The 18,795-nt window shown below is 51.8% G+C and overlaps 2 protein-coding genes across 3 annotated transcripts in view; one reads left to right on the forward strand and one right to left on the reverse strand.

The window, feature by feature from the left end:
- MYH7B (myosin heavy chain 7B) overlaps window positions 1-9,723 on the forward strand; it is a 31,575-nt gene extending 21,852 nt beyond the window's left edge. For both annotated transcript variants that reach the window (XM_064674273.1, XM_064674274.1), the window contains 16 exons: window positions 14-104; window positions 711-1,100; window positions 1,982-2,108; window positions 2,394-2,512; window positions 2,765-2,961; window positions 3,120-3,469; window positions 3,968-4,092; window positions 4,368-4,483; window positions 4,612-4,804; window positions 4,888-5,091; window positions 5,201-5,326; window positions 5,453-5,623; window positions 5,907-6,011; window positions 6,424-6,519; window positions 6,660-6,797; window positions 7,005-9,723. In XM_064674273.1, coding sequence (XP_064530343.1) covers window positions 14-104; window positions 711-1,100; window positions 1,982-2,108; window positions 2,394-2,512; window positions 2,765-2,961; window positions 3,120-3,469; window positions 3,968-4,092; window positions 4,368-4,483; window positions 4,612-4,804; window positions 4,888-5,091; window positions 5,201-5,326; window positions 5,453-5,623; window positions 5,907-6,011; window positions 6,424-6,519; window positions 6,660-6,797; window positions 7,005-7,010 — 2,554 coding nt within the window. In that variant the 3' untranslated portion in view covers window positions 7,011-9,723. The remainder of the gene's footprint in view (window positions 1-13; window positions 105-710; window positions 1,101-1,981; window positions 2,109-2,393; window positions 2,513-2,764; window positions 2,962-3,119; window positions 3,470-3,967; window positions 4,093-4,367; window positions 4,484-4,611; window positions 4,805-4,887; window positions 5,092-5,200; window positions 5,327-5,452; window positions 5,624-5,906; window positions 6,012-6,423; window positions 6,520-6,659; window positions 6,798-7,004) is intronic.
- The window catches only part of TRPC4AP (transient receptor potential cation channel subfamily C member 4 associated protein), a 33,707-nt gene continuing 24,110 nt past the window's right edge, over window positions 9,199-18,795 (reverse strand). Inside the window, exons 10-19 of the mRNA XM_064674275.1 lie at window positions 18,542-18,673; window positions 17,836-17,894; window positions 15,734-15,835; window positions 14,268-14,351; window positions 13,880-13,970; window positions 13,415-13,555; window positions 12,102-12,210; window positions 11,788-11,900; window positions 11,377-11,583; window positions 9,199-10,116 (exon numbers count right to left, since the gene is read on the reverse strand). Of these exons, the coding sequence (XP_064530345.1) occupies window positions 9,979-10,116; window positions 11,377-11,583; window positions 11,788-11,900; window positions 12,102-12,210; window positions 13,415-13,555; window positions 13,880-13,970; window positions 14,268-14,351; window positions 15,734-15,835; window positions 17,836-17,894; window positions 18,542-18,673 (1,176 nt within the window). The 3' untranslated portion in view covers window positions 9,199-9,978. The remainder of the gene's footprint in view (window positions 10,117-11,376; window positions 11,584-11,787; window positions 11,901-12,101; window positions 12,211-13,414; window positions 13,556-13,879; window positions 13,971-14,267; window positions 14,352-15,733; window positions 15,836-17,835; window positions 17,895-18,541; window positions 18,674-18,795) is intronic.

Raw genomic sequence — 18,795 nt, forward strand, 5'->3', positions numbered from 1 at the left:
TCTTTCTGTGCAGGAAAGACTTTGAACTCAGTCAGCTGAATTCAAGGATTGAAGATGGGCAAGTGACTGAGGCCCAGCTGCAGAAGAAGATCAAGGAGGTCCAGGTATGGTGGAAAGAGCTGTTCTCACAGCCCAGGAGTCCGAAATTCCCCTCAGATGTAATGTGCTGGGGAATCTGCATGGGCCAGTCCCTCTCTGAGCACAGAGGCATCTCCTTGGAAAAGGAGATGGACAAAGCTGGCCTGGTTAGCAGAAGCAAAGCCCTCTGCCAAAGTGTGGTGGGCTGAAAATTAAAGAATGAACTATTGAGATGAGCTCTAGCATCAGCCTGAAGGACAGCTTCTAGAATGTAGCTCTCTGTCCAAAATAAAACCTTTGATCCAGTGCCCAAACTCTAAAAATCCAAGTCTGGTGCGCTGGGCTTCTTCCTATCAGAGACAGGTCCCCACATTCATGGAAGTTCCCATGACAAGAAGCTGATACCAGCCTGGATCCTGATGGCAGGGCACAGAGGAGAGCAGGACATGCACAAAACACACTTCCAAGGAGCACCAGGAATGCCTGTCTCCCAAAACAGCCCGAGCATTTGCTCCAAACTTGTGTCTTGTTGCTCCCCATCATCTCTGGAGACAACTTGCTCCATTGTGGAGAGCAAAAATGCCAGAGCTCCACCCAGAGCTTGGAGCATCTGGCTCGCTCTGTCCCTGCAGGCCCGTGTGGAGGAGCTGGAGGAGGAGCTGGAGGCCGAGCGCGCGGCCAGAGCCAAGGTGGAGAAGCAGCGGGCGGAGGTGTCCCGGGAGCTGGAGGAGCTCAGCGAGAGGCTGGAGGAGGCCGGCGGGACCACGGCCACGCAGCTGGAGCTGAACAAGAAGCGGGAGGCGGAATTCCTGAAGCTGAGGCGGGACCTGGAGGAGGCCACGCTGCAGCACGAGGCGACGGCGGCCGCGCTGCGCAAGAAGCACGCGGACAGCGTGGCCGAGCTGAGCGAGCAGATCGACAACCTGCAGCGTGTCAAGCAGAAGCTGGAGAAGGAGAAGAGCGAGATGAAGATGGAGGTGGACGACCTGTCCTCCAACGTTGAGTACATCACCAAGAACAAGGTGGGTGCTGGTCCTGCATGGGGCTGGTTCGTCTCGCCTGTGAACATCGGGGCAACTGGCAGCGGCGTGTCTGTAGGGTGGTGTCCCAGGGAGCTCATCCACTAAATCACAGAATCAACCGGGTTGGAAAAGACCTGTGAGATCATCAGGTCCAACCTTTGACCCATTACCACCTTGACTACTAAACCATGGCACTGATGCCACATCCAGTCTCTTCTTAAACACCTCCAGGGACAGTGGATCCACCCCCTCCCTGGGCAGCCCATTCCAATGGCTGAGCACTCTCTCTGTAAATAATTTCTTCCTAATGTCCAACCTAAACCTCCCCTGGCACAGCTGCAGACCGTGCTCTCTTGTCTTACTGCTGATTACCTGGGAGAAGAGACTGACCCCCACCTGGCTACACCCTCCTGTCAGGGAGTTGTAGAGAGTGAGGAGGTCTCCCCTGAGCCTCCTCTTCTCCAGCCTCAACAACCCCAGCTCCCTCAGCCTCTCCTCACAGCACTTGTGCTCCAGTCCCTTCCCCAGCCTTGTTTCCCTTCTTTGGACACACTCCAGCCCCTCAGTATCCTTCCTGAACTGAGGGGCCCAGAACTGGACACAGTTTGCCATGGCTGAGTCCCTATTTTTCCCCCCTTGTCACTATGGCAGTGTTTTGCTTGTCCTAAGCAGAGTCCAGAGGCTCTGGGAAGGCATTTCCTGGGAGACAGAGTTCAGGGAGCCACTGTCAGCTTAGCAGAGACACGAGATCCCTGGCAGGCTCCTGCTCCCTGCCTCGTGTGCCCGTGGGGTCTGCTGAGCAGGGCAGTGAGTCCCAGGCTGGGAGAGCGGTGCTGCCAGGCCTGAGCTGGGCTCACACAGGCTGTGCTTGGTGCCCGCAGGCCAACGCTGAGAAGCTGTGCCGCACCTACGAGGACCAGCTGAACGAGGCCAAGTCCAAAGTGGACGAGCTGCAGCGGCAGCTGACGGACGTGAGCGCGCAGCGGGGCAGGCTGCAGACTGAGAACGGTGTGTGGGGCAGAGTGGGGGGCACGCGGCTGCCTCGGGGCTGCTCTGGGTGGGAGTGCCAGGGCACAGCCAGGCAGGCTGTCCTCCTTCCCCTAAAAACCCTAGCTGAGCATCAGAAGGAGGGGTTCCTTTGCCTTTAGCTGCTTGCACCTGTGCCCGTGGCCCAGCTTGCCCATGTTGGGTACCGCTGGGCCTGCTGAAGGCAGAGACCCTGGGGAGTGCAGGGGAGTGCAGGTTGCAGCCCTTCAGCCCCAAAGTAGCTGGTTTTGCTCTGTTTGAACCCAGGGGAGCTTAGTCGGCTGCTGGAGGAGAAGGAGTCCTTCATCAACCAGCTGAGCCGTGGCAAGATCTCATTCACACAGAGCATCGAGGAGCTCAAGAGGCAGCTGGAGGAAGAGACCAAGGTCAGGCTTCTAGGGCATGGCTGATCTGGGAGTGACAAGGATCACAGGGAATGGGGCGTGTGTCACACTGTGGCAGTGGCTCAGGCTCTTGGACTGGGGAGGTGGGACACACCCTGCACACAGGGCAGCTCTGAACCTGGGAAGAACCTGGGAAGAACAGAAGTTCCCTCCTGCTGCTCCCAGTGCCACGGCCAATGTCCTGGAGCTTGGGGCCAGCTGCTGCTCTGACAACGGCTGCTCTCCCTCCCTCAGAGCAAGAATGCCCTGGCCCATGCCCTGCAAGCCTCCCGGCACGACTGTGACCTGCTGCGGGAGCAGTACGAGGAGGAGGTGGAGGCCAAGAGCGAGCTCCAGAGGAACCTGTCCAAGGCCAACGCCGAGGTGGCCCAGTGGAGAACCAAGTACGAGACTGATGCCATCCAGAGGACTGAGGAGCTGGAGGAAGCCAAGTAAGTCCCATGGCACGAGTCGGGTGGCAAGTTTCCATTCACCAGCGGGGCTGTCCCAGACACCAGGGTGACCCTTCCACAGGGATTTGAGGCTGCTCAGAGCAGTGGGGTGGGTTGACACTCGGGCAGGGAGCGCTCACCCTGGCTGCCGTGGGCAGGAAGAAGCTGGCCACCCGGCTGCAGGAGGCAGAGGAGGCCGTAGAGGCCGCCCACGCCAAGTGCTCCTCGCTGGAGAAGACCAAGCACCGGCTGCAGACGGAGATCGAGGACCTCTCGGTGGACCTGGAACGCGCCAACTCCGCCTGCGCCGCCCTGGACAAGAAGCAGCGCAACTTCGACAGGATCCTGGCCGAGTGGAAGCAGAAGTACGAGGAGACCCAGGTGGAGCTGGAGGCATCGCAGAAGGAGTCGCGCAGCCTGAGCACGGAGCTCTTCAAGCTCAAGAACGCCTATGAGGAGTCCCTGGACCACCTGGAGACCCTCAAGAGGGAGAACAAGAACCTGCAGGGTAGGACTGGGCTCAGGCTCTCCCCTCGGGCTCTGCCCAGGCTCCTGCTCCCTGTCCTAAGGCCAGGGGGATATTGGGTCCCTTCTTGGCAGAGAGGAGACCTTGCTGCTCAGCCCATCCCTTGGAGGGATACAGCAGCCCTGCCAGGATGCCAAAACATGTCCTGCCCCCTTGCTGGGGCCCTCTGGGAGATCAGGCAGAGCCACTTGGCTCCTCTTCCCACATGGTGCATGATTTGCTGCCAAGTGCCATGGCTGTGGCATGACACTGCCCTGGGGGTGTTGCTCTTGGACAAACAGGTCTCCCCAGGTACTTAATGCCTCTCCCATTCCCTCTCCTTCACCCAGACTTCAGAAATGTCCCCAAGCACAACCTCAGCTGCCCTCCCAGGGGCTGGGGGGACATCAGCTGAGCCTGGGGCAGGGGGGTGGGGATGTCACCTTCTCAGGACTGGTCCCATAAACTCCTTCCTGACCAAATGCCTTCTGTCCCTGCCAGAGGAAATCGCTGATCTGACTGACCAGATCAGTCTGGGAGGCAAAACCATCCATGAGCTGGAGAAGGTGAAGAAAGCCCTGGAGAGTGAGAAGAGCGATATCCAGGCAGCTCTGGAAGAGGCTGAGGTGGGTCCTTGTTTTCCACATGTTCCTGCTGCCCCCAGTAGCCACTGGCCCACCCTGCAGCTCTGGTCAGGTGCTGCTGGAGGGTGACAGTCCTGAGCCAGGCTCTAACCCCTGGGAGGTTATTCATGGGAGTCCTGCAACCACTGCAGGCGCTGGGGTGGTTCCACCTGCCTTGTTCCCCATAATGCTGGGCTAGGAGGCAAGGCCAGGCTGCCAGGCTGGAGTGGGTGACCCCCCCTTCAGGAACCACTTTCCCATGGTTGAGGTGTTTCTAGGGAGCCCTGGAGCATGAGGAGAGCAAGACTCTGCGCATCCAGCTGGAGCTGAACCAGATCAAGGCTGACATGGACAGGAAGCTGGCGGAGAAGGACGAGGAGTTTGAGAACCTGAGGTGTGTGGGGTGAGGGGACAAGGCTGAGCCGTGGCTATGGGGGCAGAGCTGACACTGTGGCCCTGGCAGGGCTGCCCCAGGCTGGGTGTCCCCAGGGGGCCGTGGCTGATTCCCCATCTCCCCCGCAGGCGCAACCACCAGCGGGCCATGGAGTCCATGCAGGCCTCGCTGGACGCAGAGGCCCGGGCCAAGAACGAGGCTGTCCGGCTGAGGAAGAAGATGGAGGGAGACCTGAACGAGATGGAGATCCAGCTGAACCACGCCAACCGCCAGGCTGCCGAGTTCCAGAAGCTGGGCCGCCAGCTCCAGGCCCAGATCAAGGTCGGGCGGTCGCGGTGGGACAGGTTGGGTGCTGTCCCTGCCCGGCCCCCCCCTGACCCCACTGACCCTGCACTGCCCCACAGGACCTGCAGATCGAGCTGGATGACACCCAGCGCCAGAACGACGACCTGAAGGAGCAGGTGGGGGCCCTGGAGCGCCGCAACAACCTGCTGCTGGCAGAGGTGGAGGAGCTGCGCGCCGTGCTGGAGCAGGCAGAGAGGAGCAGGAAGCTGGCGGAGCAGGAGCTGCTGGAGGCCAGCGAGAGGGTCACCCTGCTCCACTCCCAGGTGAGGCACTGCCACGTCCCACATCTCTGCTGGCAGGAGAGCCAGGAGCCTCTCCACTGGCCACGGTGAGGGGCCAGCCCTGGTCACACTGAACCTGCTCTGTGTGCAGAACACAGGCCTGATCAACCAGAAGAAGAAGCTGGAGGCAGACGTCTCCCAGCTGAGTGGTGAGGTGGAGGACGCGGTGCAGGAGTGTCGCAACGCTGAGGAGAAGGCCAAGAAGGCCATCACAGATGTAAGAGCATGGTGGGCACTGTGCTGGGTGGTTCTGGGAGGAGAAGGGAGGGTCTCAGAACTTCCCCCTGTGTCTGGCAGGGCTGCCTGGCCTTGTGGTGATGCCCCCTTGCTTTTGGCCTGGCAGGCTGCCATGATGGCAGAGGAGCTGAAGAAGGAGCAGGACACGAGCGCACACCTGGAGCGGATGAAGAAGAACATGGAGCAGACCATCAAGGACCTGCAGATGCGCCTGGATGAGGCAGAGCAGATTGCTCTCAAGGGGGGCAAGAAGCAGATCCAGAAGCTGGAGGCCAGGGTGAGAAGGCAGGGGCAGATCCCTGGTTTTGTCCCCCAGATGCCAGTTCCTGGTGCTGCCCTGGCCCCTGTCCCACCCCAGCCATGGGGGGCCAGGTGGTGCCTTGGGGGGACCAGAGGACAGTCCCCAAGGACCTGCGAGCCTGGGCCTGGCTCCCAGCCTGTGCTCAGGGTGGTTTAGCCTCTACTGTGGCTTCTCTGAGCTGGGAAGGTGGCTTGGCCTCAGCTGGGCTGGCGCTGGTGCCCACGAGCAGGGTGCTGAGCCGGGCTGTGCCCACCTGCAGGTGCGGGAGCTGGAGGGAGAGCTGGACACGGAGCAGAAGAAGATGGCTGAAGCCCAGAAGGGCATCCGCAAGTACGAGAGGAGGATCAAGGAGATGAGCTACCAGGTACAGGAGCACCAGGCACAGCCCCAGCACAGCAGGGCAGACAACTCCCTCTGCCAGCCTCTTGTGTTTAACAATAACCCACCCACTGAGCCCAGCCCAGCCTGGGCTCGTTCTGGGCTCTGTGCAGGGACTGACATGGGTGGGACAGGTTTGTCTCTGCCACAACATGCACATCCTGCTCTGTGTCCTTCTGCCCATTTCCCAGCAGCTCCTGAGCTGGGTGATGGGACACAGGGAGGGAACCAGGGGGCAGATGCTGTGACAGGGGGCTGGGTTGGCCTTTGTGTGTGTGTGTGTGTGTGTGTGTGTGTAGGGCCCTGGCACCACTGGGACTCTCCGAGAAAGGTGGGGGGCAGGTGGATCCCCATTGGGGGGGCTCTGGGGTCCTGCTAACAGAGCTGGGGCATTGCAGGCTGAGGAAGATCGGAAGAACCTGGCTCGGATGCAGGACCTGATTGACAAGCTGCAGAGCAAGGTCAAGAGCTACAAGCGCCAGTTCGAGGAGGCCGTAAGTGCCCAGCACTGCTCTCCTGGGATAGGGGACGGGGCTGTCCCTCCCTGGGACCGCCTGGCATGGCTGCAGGGGGCCTTGAGGGCGATGTGGGGAGCTGTGCCCCACACACCCACCCTTCCCCTCACCCCATCCAGGAGCAGCAGGCCAACTCCAACCTGGTGAAGTACCGCAAGGTGCAGCACGAGCTGGACGACGCCGAGGAACGCGCCGACATCGCCGAGACGCAGGTGAACAAGCTGCGTGCCCGCACCAGGGACGTCGTCCTCTCCAAGGTGAGCACACCTGGACGGGGGGAGTGGGGAGGAGGGTAGGGCTCCTGCCAGCTCTGGAACCAGGGCAGTGACCACACAGCCCACGGCCACATCCTGCCCTGGCACTGCTGCCCTCACCTCCCACTGCTGCCGGGAGCTGAAGGGTGGCACAGCGCTCTGTCCTCCAGGTCCCAGCTCTCACCAAAGCCCTTTTGGATTTTTTTCCAGCATTAGGAGCCTGGGTGCCCACCCTGCCCTGTCCCAGCTGCTGCTGTAGGTTGGAGGCAAGTGGCTGCAATAGCCACTGCCAGCTTTGCACCGTGTGAATAAATGTAGCTCTGCCAGGACTTGCTCTGTTGTATCTGTCCCAGGGTAACCTTGGCCTCTGCTGATGGGATGTGGGGCCAGCTGGGATCTTTGGGAACATCTTTTCACAGCCAGGTAGGGGCAGAGGAGAGGTCCAGGCCTTGTCCTTCCAGCTCTACAGCCCTAGCTTGGGATGGGTTTTGGGAAAAGAGCCCTTTCCTCATCCCTCCCCACCAAAACACATCTCTCAGCTGCAGGGGGCCAGAGCTGAGGGGTGAGGCAGGACAGGGGGGCAGAACAGACCTCACCCACTACTCCTGAGAACATAAAACCCCCAACTACAGCCCTGCAGGGCACAGGGAGGGTTGTTACAGCTTTGGCAAAGTCATCGCAAAGAAAGACACCTCCGCTCATTTCTTTAAAATAGATTTCTTTAATAGTTTCCATTTAATATGTTTATTTGCAGTTAGTAAATTGGCATTAATCAGGGCAGCACGAACCTCAGCAAACCATGGGGACAGTGCAGACTTCCCGAGGTATTTGTTAAATGACAGGGGTCCTACTTCCTCCCTGTCCCAGCTCCCAACCTGCTGCCACCTCTGTGGGGCCAGTGGGCTCTCCCAGCACCACCTGCCCCTGCTCTCCATAAATAACACACAAGGATGAAGGACAGAGGGGGTCTGGTCCCTCTCAAAATGAGATTCTTGAAGCATCTGGCACAGACAGACGAGCCCCCAGGAATGTAGCCCCAGTTAGGATGTGTCTGTGACCCTCTGCACTGGGGCAGAGCCTCTCCCTGGAGCCCAGCTCTGTCCTTGGAGGAGCTGCCATGGGTTTCTCCCCTCTGCCTTTCTCTGCCCCTCCTGCCTCAGCCCCAAAGCAAAGCCAAGACACCTCAAACAGGTGAGGACCCGAACATGCCTGTGCTCCCAGGCCTGGGAGCAGATGGGGTGCTGTGGGCTCAGCTCAACCTCCCAGGGGCTGCTCAGCCCCAAACGGACCTTAAAACACAGAGAGGGGGGAGAGACTGGGCAGGGTCAGAGCAGCAGCCAGTGGATGCACCAATCAACTACACTATGGAAAAGGCATCCCTTAACTTAAAAGCCTTTTAATTTGAAGCATTTATTTGAAGTGTACATCTATTACAGTTAAGAAGAAGCAAAGATACACCAAAAACACAAATACCCAAGAACAAAAAAAGTACAGATGAGAAAGAAATTAGCTGAGGGGAGGGAGGGGCAGGGCGGGGGTGACCTGGTGAAGAACAGAGTTGCAGCTGCTGTAGGGAGGAGCTCCCCAGGGTGATCCCACTGGAGCAGCCCAAAGAGAGGGCCAGCAGGATCCCCAGGAGCTCCTGCAAGGCTCCAGGTTTATGCACAAGCTCAGCAGCTCTGACCACCCTGCACGTCCATAGCGGGACACTGAGGGGTGAGAGAAGCAAGAGGAGGAGGGAGATGTTCAGAGACAGGTCCTGCCCTCGGGACTGGAGCCTTGTTCACTCCTCCACCCCCAGCACTGGGAGCCTCAGAGTGGGACTCATTCTGCTGGAAACGACAAGACACAAAATGCTGCCGGCTCTGGGACATCCTCAGCCCTCTGGAGCCTGGACAGAGCTGAAGTCAAGTCATCTCATAAAATAAATTAGAAAATGTAAAAAAGAAAATAAAAATTCAGATGCATGTTTCAAAACTGGTTTCTTTTAGCTGGAACTGCAAGACACTTTTTTGACTTAAATGTAGTGGCTGTATCTCATTCCTGGGAATCTGACTGTCTTGGATAACACAGTGTTGGTGAGCAGGCAGGGCATGTGCAGGTTTGGCAATGAGGACTGCCAAAACCCAATTCCCCCTTTCCCAACATATCCTACAAAGTTACTTTCAGGAACAGGAGTGTTTATTCCCAGCATTTAACACATTCTGATTAAAACAGATGCAGGAAATACGGACATCTCCAGTAAATATTGCACTTCAAGATTAATGTGTGTGTTGATATTAAGGACTGAAAGCAAGAGACTGACATAAGACTTCCAGGCATAGCAGGTTAACATCAAGAGCAATGGTCCTGAAAAGGATTTTAAAACCAGATTAGTTACCCAAGAGAAGGGACAAGCCGCAAGTTTAAAAAATTAGTACATTTTAATGCTAGTGCTCCGTGAAAAAGCCAACCCCTGTTGCAATTCCACCACTGCTCAAATGTCTCTGTTCTCTGCAGCTTTGTAAAACACCTCCAGGTGGAAAGGATCTGCAGGAAAGACAGCAGGAGCAGAGGTTCTCTCCTAATGCACAGATTTAGTACCAAATGATCCAAAAGGAGATGGTGAAGAGGTGACTGGAGCTCTCAGGAATTAAAAGCACACACACACACACATACACTCATGCTCTACCCAACCCTAAACCCCTGATTCCAAACCCCAGTAGAAGGGTTACACCTGAAGGGGGGTCCCCGTGGGGGCTCTGCACGTGGCTGGTGTTGGGGTCCTGGTCAGACTGGCTCCTTGGACCTCACATTTGGAGGGCAATTGCTGTGCTTTTGACTTGCCATGAGAGAGCCACAACTCAACTGGCACATACAGAGTATCCTCACTGTCAGCAAAACCATCTCTGACCAACCCCGCTGGACCGGGAGAGAGAAAAAAAAATAACAGAGGCTGGTATTTGCAGGTGGTTATTTTTATCCCAGAACAACTGGAAGATACATCCCTGAATGTGTTGCCCAGAGAGCTGCCCAAAGTCTCATCGGTCAGAGATCAGAGCTGGGGACCGGGAGGGGCCGGGTTTGACAGTGCTCCTCACACTCACACACACACACACACACACACACTACACAGCGTATCCCTGAAAATCCACGGGCTGCAAGGGACCCTCCAAGCGCTGTCCATCGGGAGCTGGAGCCCAGGTTACTCCTCCACAAAGTCTCTGTCAATGTCCATGTACGCCTCGTCGATGTAGCTCACTATGGCACAGGGGGACGTCCGGTCCGGACTGAGCAGTATAGATACAGTCTCTTTCCAGTAGGTAAAACTAATACAGGAGCTCTGTGGGGAGAGAGGAAAGGGTGGTTGGGGTGGCCCACAGCACCAATATGCAGCATGAGACTCATCTCAAAGGCACTCAGCAGAGAGGACTGGAAACTGCTTCCTGCTCATCCCGAGCTCTCCCCAGCCCGACCGTGTAACCAACGCTTTGGATTCACCACCCAGCCCTCCCTCCCTGGGGCCTGCAGCAGAAGGGCTGGATGAACCAACCACACCCTCCACAACCAGCCTCCCCCTACCCAGTATATACAGAGGTACAGATATAGACATGTATGCCTCCATACAGGGACTGCCAGCACCTCTCCCTGGGCCACCCACACCACCCCAAACTGTCCCTCTGCTGTCCAGTCTGAGCACACTCTGTGTCCATGCAGTGCTGCAGGTACTGGCAGTACCTCCCACCCCTGGGAAGACACAAAGGCAACACCCCCTCCCTGCTCACATCCCTCCTGCATCATTCCCTGAAAGCCAAAAGGCCACTCTGGCAGCCCAACACACATGATGTGTTATCCACAGCCTTTACACACTGGACTAGTTATTCCCCCCCATCATCCTCCTCCATCACACTCCTCCTGTCTGGGAACTCCTTATTTTCTCTACTTCCAAAGCCCTAATGCTGCTCCACCTCAGGTACCTCATCCATAGGAGCTTTCTGAACTGAAGGGGTTTTTCCTTGAACTCATTAAAAATCTGTTAAAGCTGCCACCCAATCACCGAAAAGTCAATGAAGAAACCTGTACAACCTCACTTCACCTTCCCTATACAAGGGAGTTGCCTTCTCATCACAGGTCATTTCTACCCCAGTGCCCAACACAGACCAGCTCTGGGGCAGAAGCCTGCAGGCTGCTCTCCACAGGGCAGCTCCTTGTCTTCCAGCAGCTGCACCAGATAATTTCCTGCACTGTTTGCCACTCCAGGAAGAGGGAGCAGCCTGGTTAAGGTGCTGACTAGTCTGGGAGCTGCATTTTGTCCTGCCTCCACATCCCTGCCCGTCCTGCCAGCCCTGCCTCTCACCCCACTCAGCACTGGCAAGTCTGTGTGCCAGAGCCAAGACCTCAGGTTTTGTTTGCAGGGAAACCCAGCAGCTGCCTTGTGGCAGCCTGACTGTGTGAGATGGTGTTAAAAACACTGCAGGAGTTACACTGGGGGCAGAACTTCCCCCCTTCTTTCCCTTCACAGCCTCCCACTTCCCATTCCTGTGGTGACTGGCAGGCAGGTATTGCTGTGGTCAATCCCTGCCGTGGTCAGAGGGTCACATACATTTTCTAAGCAGGTGCTGTCTTTATCCTTGTTGAGGTAATGCTGCTGCCAGAATCGCAGGAGGCTGTGGAAGTTGTTCAGGATGAATCCAGGGTACTTTTCCGTGTATTCCATCTGTTGCAAGGTGCGCAGGTAAAAGGGGAGCTTTTCTTTCCTTCGGGCCAGCATTAGGATAACTAAACTTGTGTTCAAACAACTGACGTTTTCCTGAGCGTAAAAATGACACAGCAAACAAAAAAATATCAAGATGCTGGTTGTAAACACGTCCTTACAAAATATGCTTGTGGAAAGCAGGCACAGGAGGTGCTCCTGCACACAGCAAGGAGGAAGGGCCATGGTTCCTCCCTGCTCCCAGCTCTGCTCATCACTCCAGTACCAGCAAGGTAACTAAAGTTACTGTCAGCTCTTTACCTGTGTGAGTGTCTGTACATGGATAATGTTGATGAGACGGAAAAGGAAGGACATTCTCATGGACATCTGGGACATGTAGGACAGGAGGCGGCACTCGGACAGGACCTCTGCCACTGCAGTGAGAGAGACACAGTCAGCAGGTGCTGCAGGGTCAGACACGCTGGTCCAAGCACCAGGGCAGCAAGAACTGGTGCTCAGACTGCAGAAACAAACTTTCAGGGTGGCATTTCCCTCTGTCTGCACCCCAAATTTTCAAAAGCCCAGATTTAAGGTATCCCCACCAAACAGAGCCCACCCCACTCCTCACTGTTCACCTTTAGCATCAGACTGGTTCTCAAACCGGTCCAGGGACAGTGTGATGCAGCGAACCAGCATGTTTGAGTCAACCAAGGAACTGTTGATCTGGTTTAAAAATATCTGGAACTGAAGAGAAACCCTTTTTAGTGTCAAATTAAAATAATTAAATATATAAATACTCAGGGCCATGACCTTTTTGTCATCTCTAACAAAATACATCTGCCTCATCCAGCCCAACACTGGCACCGAGGGCTGACCAAAGGATCCCTGCAGCAAGTGCCTTAAAATCACTGTGGAACAGAAAAATGCCAGAGTCCTGGCATTCCTAAAATATTTTGTGAAGTCCCACTCCAACGAGAGCAAGATTTCATACACTCTTTGTTTTGAAAGAGGGAGACTGGACAGCATTGGCTGCTGGCCTCTTAATTCCTCCAGCTCCATGTTTTCCTACACTTACTTTATACAGGCAGTCCTAGGGAGGAATAAATACAATGAGGGAGTCACACAGAATGAGAACTAAACTCAGTTATAGATCAATAAATAGGAAGCACATATGAAGTCTAAAGACATTCTCTAGAACGTAGGAGTTCATTTACTAGAGAAAAAAACAAAATTAAGTAAAACTTTCTTTTAAAATACATTTATACTTCCCATTCTCCAAGGTCTGCCAGACCTAAGAGCAATGGGGGAAAAATTACAGTAACAGAAGCAAGAGTATGAGGCCATTCAGAACCTACCCAACAACTGATGTTATATGTACAAAGTGCACAAGAGCATGAAACCACTTTGCACAGAACTGTCCATCCTTGATTTACATGTGCAACTCAGTTTTATAGGTAATTACATCAGCCACGACTTCTTAAAATGGCTGTGAGTTCAAATAACATCAAAGATATGACATCTTTTTGCAGCATCAAATATTAATATTTGAATCCACGTCCATAAGAACTGCAAGCTCCAATAAAAGACTTTTTGGAGCTGTCCCAATGTCCAGAACTATCAGCTTAACTCAAAACTGAGAGGCTTCCCAGGAAATGCTCTGCCATCCTTGAGCCCTGACCTTAGACCTGCCTGATCATGTAACAGGGCAGTGTTTTCTGAACAGCTCAGCACTTGCTGACTCAGGACAGCAGGAGCACTGCTGAGAACTGAGTATCTGCAGCAACTCACCTGGCCTGTGCAGAGACTTTGGCAGCTCACCCCTTTAATGTTTATTGTGCCCCAAGCTCACCAATCACACCAAAACCAAATGAATCTGAGTTTTAGTGCTACCTCTGGCTATAAAAGTTTGTAATTTGACCCTCAGGGGACAGCTTTTACAAATATTTACCTTCTCATCTGTGTTGATGTACTTGTTGAACCTCTTGAACGCATCAATATTGAATTTCATCAGTTCTCCCAGAAGGTCAAAGTAACTCTGGAGCACATCCCGTGATTTGCACTCGCTGTCAACGATGCAGTACAGAATATGCTGGCAGGGGAGGAAAACATGTTATTGCCACAGCTCAGGCCAAGCCAGCAGCACAACACAGATCTGGTTTAACCACTATTTAGAGCATTCATCTGCAGGTTCAGTTCTTGGATGACTGAACTAAAGAAAACAATTCAGATGAGTCTCCTGTTAAAATAACTTCCCACTGGTGCAGGTTATACAACTGGCCACCACAAGTACAATTCACAGATGCTTTCCAAAAGTATTCCCAGAGAATGTTTAACATTTTTACCCACTTTTGAATTCACTGCAGATAAATCCCTCTTGATTGCTATGGAGGATGCTTGACATAGAGTTCCTTACCTCCAGGAGTCCTCTCTTGAGCAGGAACATCTGGTCTGCATAGGAGGTGGTGCCTCGAAGGAAACTTTCAACTGCCCTTGCCTGCCAAAACCTGAGAAGTAGAAGAAATGAGGTGAGCAAGGGCAGTACTTTATTACATCTGTAATTTCAACCCAGTTTCCTGATCTGTCTCATGACAATGGAGTCAGACCTGTCCCTGGCCATGCTGGTAGGAGTGCAGGGCAAGCTCTGGTGTTCTCCCTCACCTGCACTGCCACCACAGCACAGCAAAGCCAGGCCTTTCCCCAGATTATGATTCTCAAGCATTCCCAGCTGAAATAAACTGTATGAAACCAAAGCTACATCCCAGGGATCTCAAACAGCACATCAGAGTGCAGAGTGAACCCACCTGAAGGAGGACTCAGCTGGTTCCTTCTTCATGACCTGAAGCAGTCTGGTCAACAAACCTCTCTTCCCATCACAGACAAGACTCCTGGAGCAGGTGAAGGAATGACAGCATGAGTGGAAGGGCTGGCAAATGCTGTACCTTACAAAATACTGAATCCAGTCTCTGCTCCACAGCTTTTGGTGATCAAAATCTCAGTATTAAGTATATGGTACAACTATTGTGCCAGTTCTACCAGCAGAAGGGTTCCCCTCACTGCCTTTGGTAAATGTCTGCAACACCTGCAACATGAGTTCTAAATAAACCTAAAGAAAAATTATTCATTTTCTCTCAAATCGTTAATATTTCAGAAATACCAATTCACAGCTTGCAGAAATGAAAATATTAGGAAAAAAAACCCCACATTTGATCTTAGGAATGAAAAACACACACTTTGCTCAACAAGGAAGCTTTAAATTCCACTTAGGAGGCAGAGCAGAATATGGAAACCTGGATGCTACATGAGACAACCTTGTTCTGTTTGGTGTAGTAAAAGCATAGAGGCTGTACAACTGCAACACTAATTGTATTAAACATCTTCAGTGGAGTTTCCACCTTGTGCAGAAGCAATGCCTTGCCCTCACATTTCAAGCAAAGCAACATGGGAACTAAATGCTGAAGCTGTAAAAACCCCTCAAGTTCTTCCCAATTAGACACAGTATTATGATAATAATTATAATCTGGAAATCCTCTTAGAGGATTCCCTTTTGGAGCGAGGTAAATCTGCTCTGTGCAGCCCAAGTCCCTGCTGAAACTCTGGGAATATTCTGACAACTCAATTCTGCAAACTGTGTTCCACCTGGTGAGGTTTGTGCACCAGAACTGTGTGTTAAAGAGCTTATTGAATCAAAACAGTCAATCTAACAGATACTCCAATGTAACACCAGAGATTCTGTAAGTGGTTTAACGTGTTAATCTAATTTAGCTTATTCTGTTTATTAGCTGCTCTTAAAATACTCTGAGCAGACACCTGGATCTGTTCAAACAGCCTGGAAATGGACATTATGTGTGCACAGACTGCTCCTGAATCTCAAACCTAAGATTTATTAGCAGGAGCAATTAATGGATTAGAGGGATCAGGGTTTACTTTCCAGGTCTGTCTGCAATGCCTGCTGTACAAGGCCAGACAAACAGTCAGAACTAGAATAACACAATAAAATCTGGGCCATGAACTCAAACCTCCCCATTTTGGGCTTTCCTTAAGGTTGCTTTTGATTTTAAAACACTTTACTCTGAGCATAAGCACACTTTAGATTTGCTAATAGCCATCAATACCACACAAACCTGGACACTTCCTGCTGAAATGCATCACTGAAATTAAATCTGTGGTGGACAGATGGACCTCAAACAGAACAGAGGACATCAAACCTCCAACAGAGATGCTTAAAAACCTCCTAAATTGCTGCCCAAAGCCCTCTATTCCCTCTCACCTGTCAGTGTTGACAACTGCATCAACTTCAGGGATGTTGGCTTTGTGGGAGATTGCACTCAGCTCATTCAGTTCCTGGCTGTTTAGGAGGAGATACTTGTTCCTAAAGCAAGACAGCGGGAGGGGGGGGAAAACCAGGATGAATTCCAGAGGCAAACATGCAATTCCATGAGAAGTAAAGCCACAGGGCTGGGTAATCCTCTCTCACCTGGCTGCTCTTCACAGCATTCCCACCCCGCTCCCTCCCCCAGGCCAGACAGCTGCTGTTTGGTGAACCTCCTCCAAAATTCACCAAATTCCAGCTTTAGCACTGACCAGCTTGAAGATGATGGTTCCCTGCTGACTTGTTCAAAAATCTTATGGTTTGTAATTATTTTCTTCTTGTTTTTTAAAACCTCAGCAACGTTCTGCCGAATTTCAGAAGACTTAAATAGCAAACTTTTTCACACCTTCCCACAGTTTTTCTCTGCTTTATCATACTGCTCTTTATCAGTAATCAGTCTCAGAAAGCAGAAGCTGCAAAAATGTACTCAATCATCCTTGTACTTTATTGCTCTCAGCAAACTTCACTCTGGCAATAAAAACATCATGAAATGTAGAGATCAGAACAGTAATGGATATAAACCCCAGGAATTTGAAGGAAATTCTTTACCAAATACTGAATTTTGCGTAACGAAAATGAATTATGTCATCTGTAAAGTAAATTAAATGCAGAACAAGTCTGATAGAGTAGAAATGTAGTCCAGGGGCTCCCTTTGCCACACTCCCTGCCCAATGCCAGCATCTTCCTACTTCAAAGTGCTCAGAATCACACTGCACAGATTTATTTTCAGGAAACCTCAGGGAGCACAGGATGAGTGAGCAAAAAGAAACTACTCATCAAAACAGCAACTACATGGAAGATAAATTATTAGACCCAAGGGGACTGAGTGTCTCCTTGTTTCAAACACCATCAGCCAGATTAGTGCCCACTGAGGTTCTCATGTAAAGCCTCCTTTGATGTGGATTAACAGGTTTCTGCAAGGAGAACATAGCCCTTCTCTCCCTGCAACAAACAGTTCTGCAAGTCTGGTTTAGACACAATTTTACTGAAATTAATATTAGTGCACAAGTACTTGCTCTCATCTTGTCCTCAGCTAATCTGTGATTTCATAGAAAGTTTGTGTCATTATTTGTTTAAAGCCCTTAACCAGATTCCACACATTCCACCTGCTCTGAGGTTACAGCTGGGAGCTGTTTCCTGTTTGAACAAGCCTGAGATCTTTGTAGCAGCCACTTAAGTAGGAATATCATCTAAAGAGATTTTATTGGAAAACCTGGAGTGATTCCTGGGCAAACAATGTCTTGCCTGGAGGATTTACAATAGGTCAGCCTTCCCTTTATGCCTGTCCAGCAGCTTCCCATTCTCACAGCTAAAACTCCACAATCAAAAAGGCTGATACTTCCAATATATCCAATAGTATTAGATGAAACCTGCACAAAAATATCATCCTGGCTGTGGATATGACCAGCACCTCAAGTACAACATGCCTCAAACACAGAGGTTTGTAAGCAGTGGACACCATCTCACAGGACTGAATCAGAGCAACAGGACACTGATGGAACAAAAGATGCAATTCCACAAGTCAGAATAGAGCAAGAATTACATCTGTACCAGCAGCACAGCATTAAAAAAACCCCCAAGCAAACCCCTCAAACTCCAGCAGCCTCCAGTTTCTTAAGGATGCCTTTGGAAGGCAGACAGAAGCTTCCTCCCTATTCCCACTGGCTCACTACCAGCTCTTGGGGAGAAGGCAGATAAACAACACCATGAAAACTGCCTCCTTATTTCCTCAGCCAGAAAGTGTTAACTCATCACAGACACGTTCCAGCACATTTCAACATGAAGCAAAATGGGCTGGTTTCAAGTATCAACAGGCATATTAAGACATGCCCACTGGAGAGCAGAGCCTTAGGCTGCTCACGGCAGGAGCTGAAAAGCACCTGAAATCTGAATTAAGGACAGGACAACATTCCCTTCACGTGGAGCCTGCCCTGTGCTCAGGACACCTGGAATTGCAACCAGGCAAACACCACCGAGCCACAACAGCTTCTCATACTCACTCGTGGTGATCACTGAAGCTCTGAAGAAGCCTCAAGAACTGTATCTTTAAAGTAATGTCCTAAAAAGAGACAAGAAAAGTAAAAAAAAAAAATTGCTTTAGGGTTTCTGGATATCATTAGTTACCAAGCTGAATAAAAAAACCTTTCCAAATCAAAGCCCTCTGGTCAGCAGAGCAAGTGACTTGCATAAAGGGGAAGGCTGCACTTTGCAGGCTTCCCAAAATAGAACAGAAGTGGAAACTGCTCCAAGCCTATAAAATTACTAATTTCTTCTCACTGCAAAGGCAGAAAAGCTCATAATTGTATTGATCAATTCAAAATATCTAGGTTTGGAAGGAAAAAAAAAAAAGTAAAAGAATCCAATAAAAAACTCAACCCCCCTAAACCTGACTGTGACCCAATTTGTATTCTGTGCCCTTCCTAGTTATCATTTCCTTAAGTTTTGGTTATCTTCTGCCTCTGGCTTCCAGGGTCCACCAATTTACCCCCTTTCCCAGTTCCCAAACTAGGAGAGAGGAGAGGCTAAATTGTCCCTGTTAAATTGATGACACAAGCCAAAGACTTCAGTGAAAACAATAATTGCCAAGAAACCGAATGCTGCCACATCTCAAGCTGTGGATTAGACAAGCACCCAGTTCCTCAGCACAGCTCCTGAGGACTGTATGACAGGATAACAACCCAACACAGAATTTTAGGAGTTACTCACCGGGCTGCAATCACAGTTTTGGTTGTGTCCATGCAGAACCAGGGCTGATGCTGAATGCTTTCTCCAGATCAGTTTGTCAAACAAGTTATTGAGGCCAGGAATGAGCCTGAACTCTGCAATCATTTTATGAACCTGGGAAAAAAAAGAGAGGTACAAAGTCATTTGCTGCATCCTCAAACACGGATATGACGTGGTCTGGAAACAGATGGGCACAACTCTGTCATTATCTGCCAACAGAAGGAGAATTCTTGTAT

This window comes from Pseudopipra pipra, chromosome 17 (genome assembly GCF_036250125.1).
Source record: "Pseudopipra pipra isolate bDixPip1 chromosome 17, bDixPip1.hap1, whole genome shotgun sequence".
Lineage (NCBI taxonomy): Eukaryota > Metazoa > Chordata > Aves > Passeriformes > Pipridae > Pseudopipra > Pseudopipra pipra.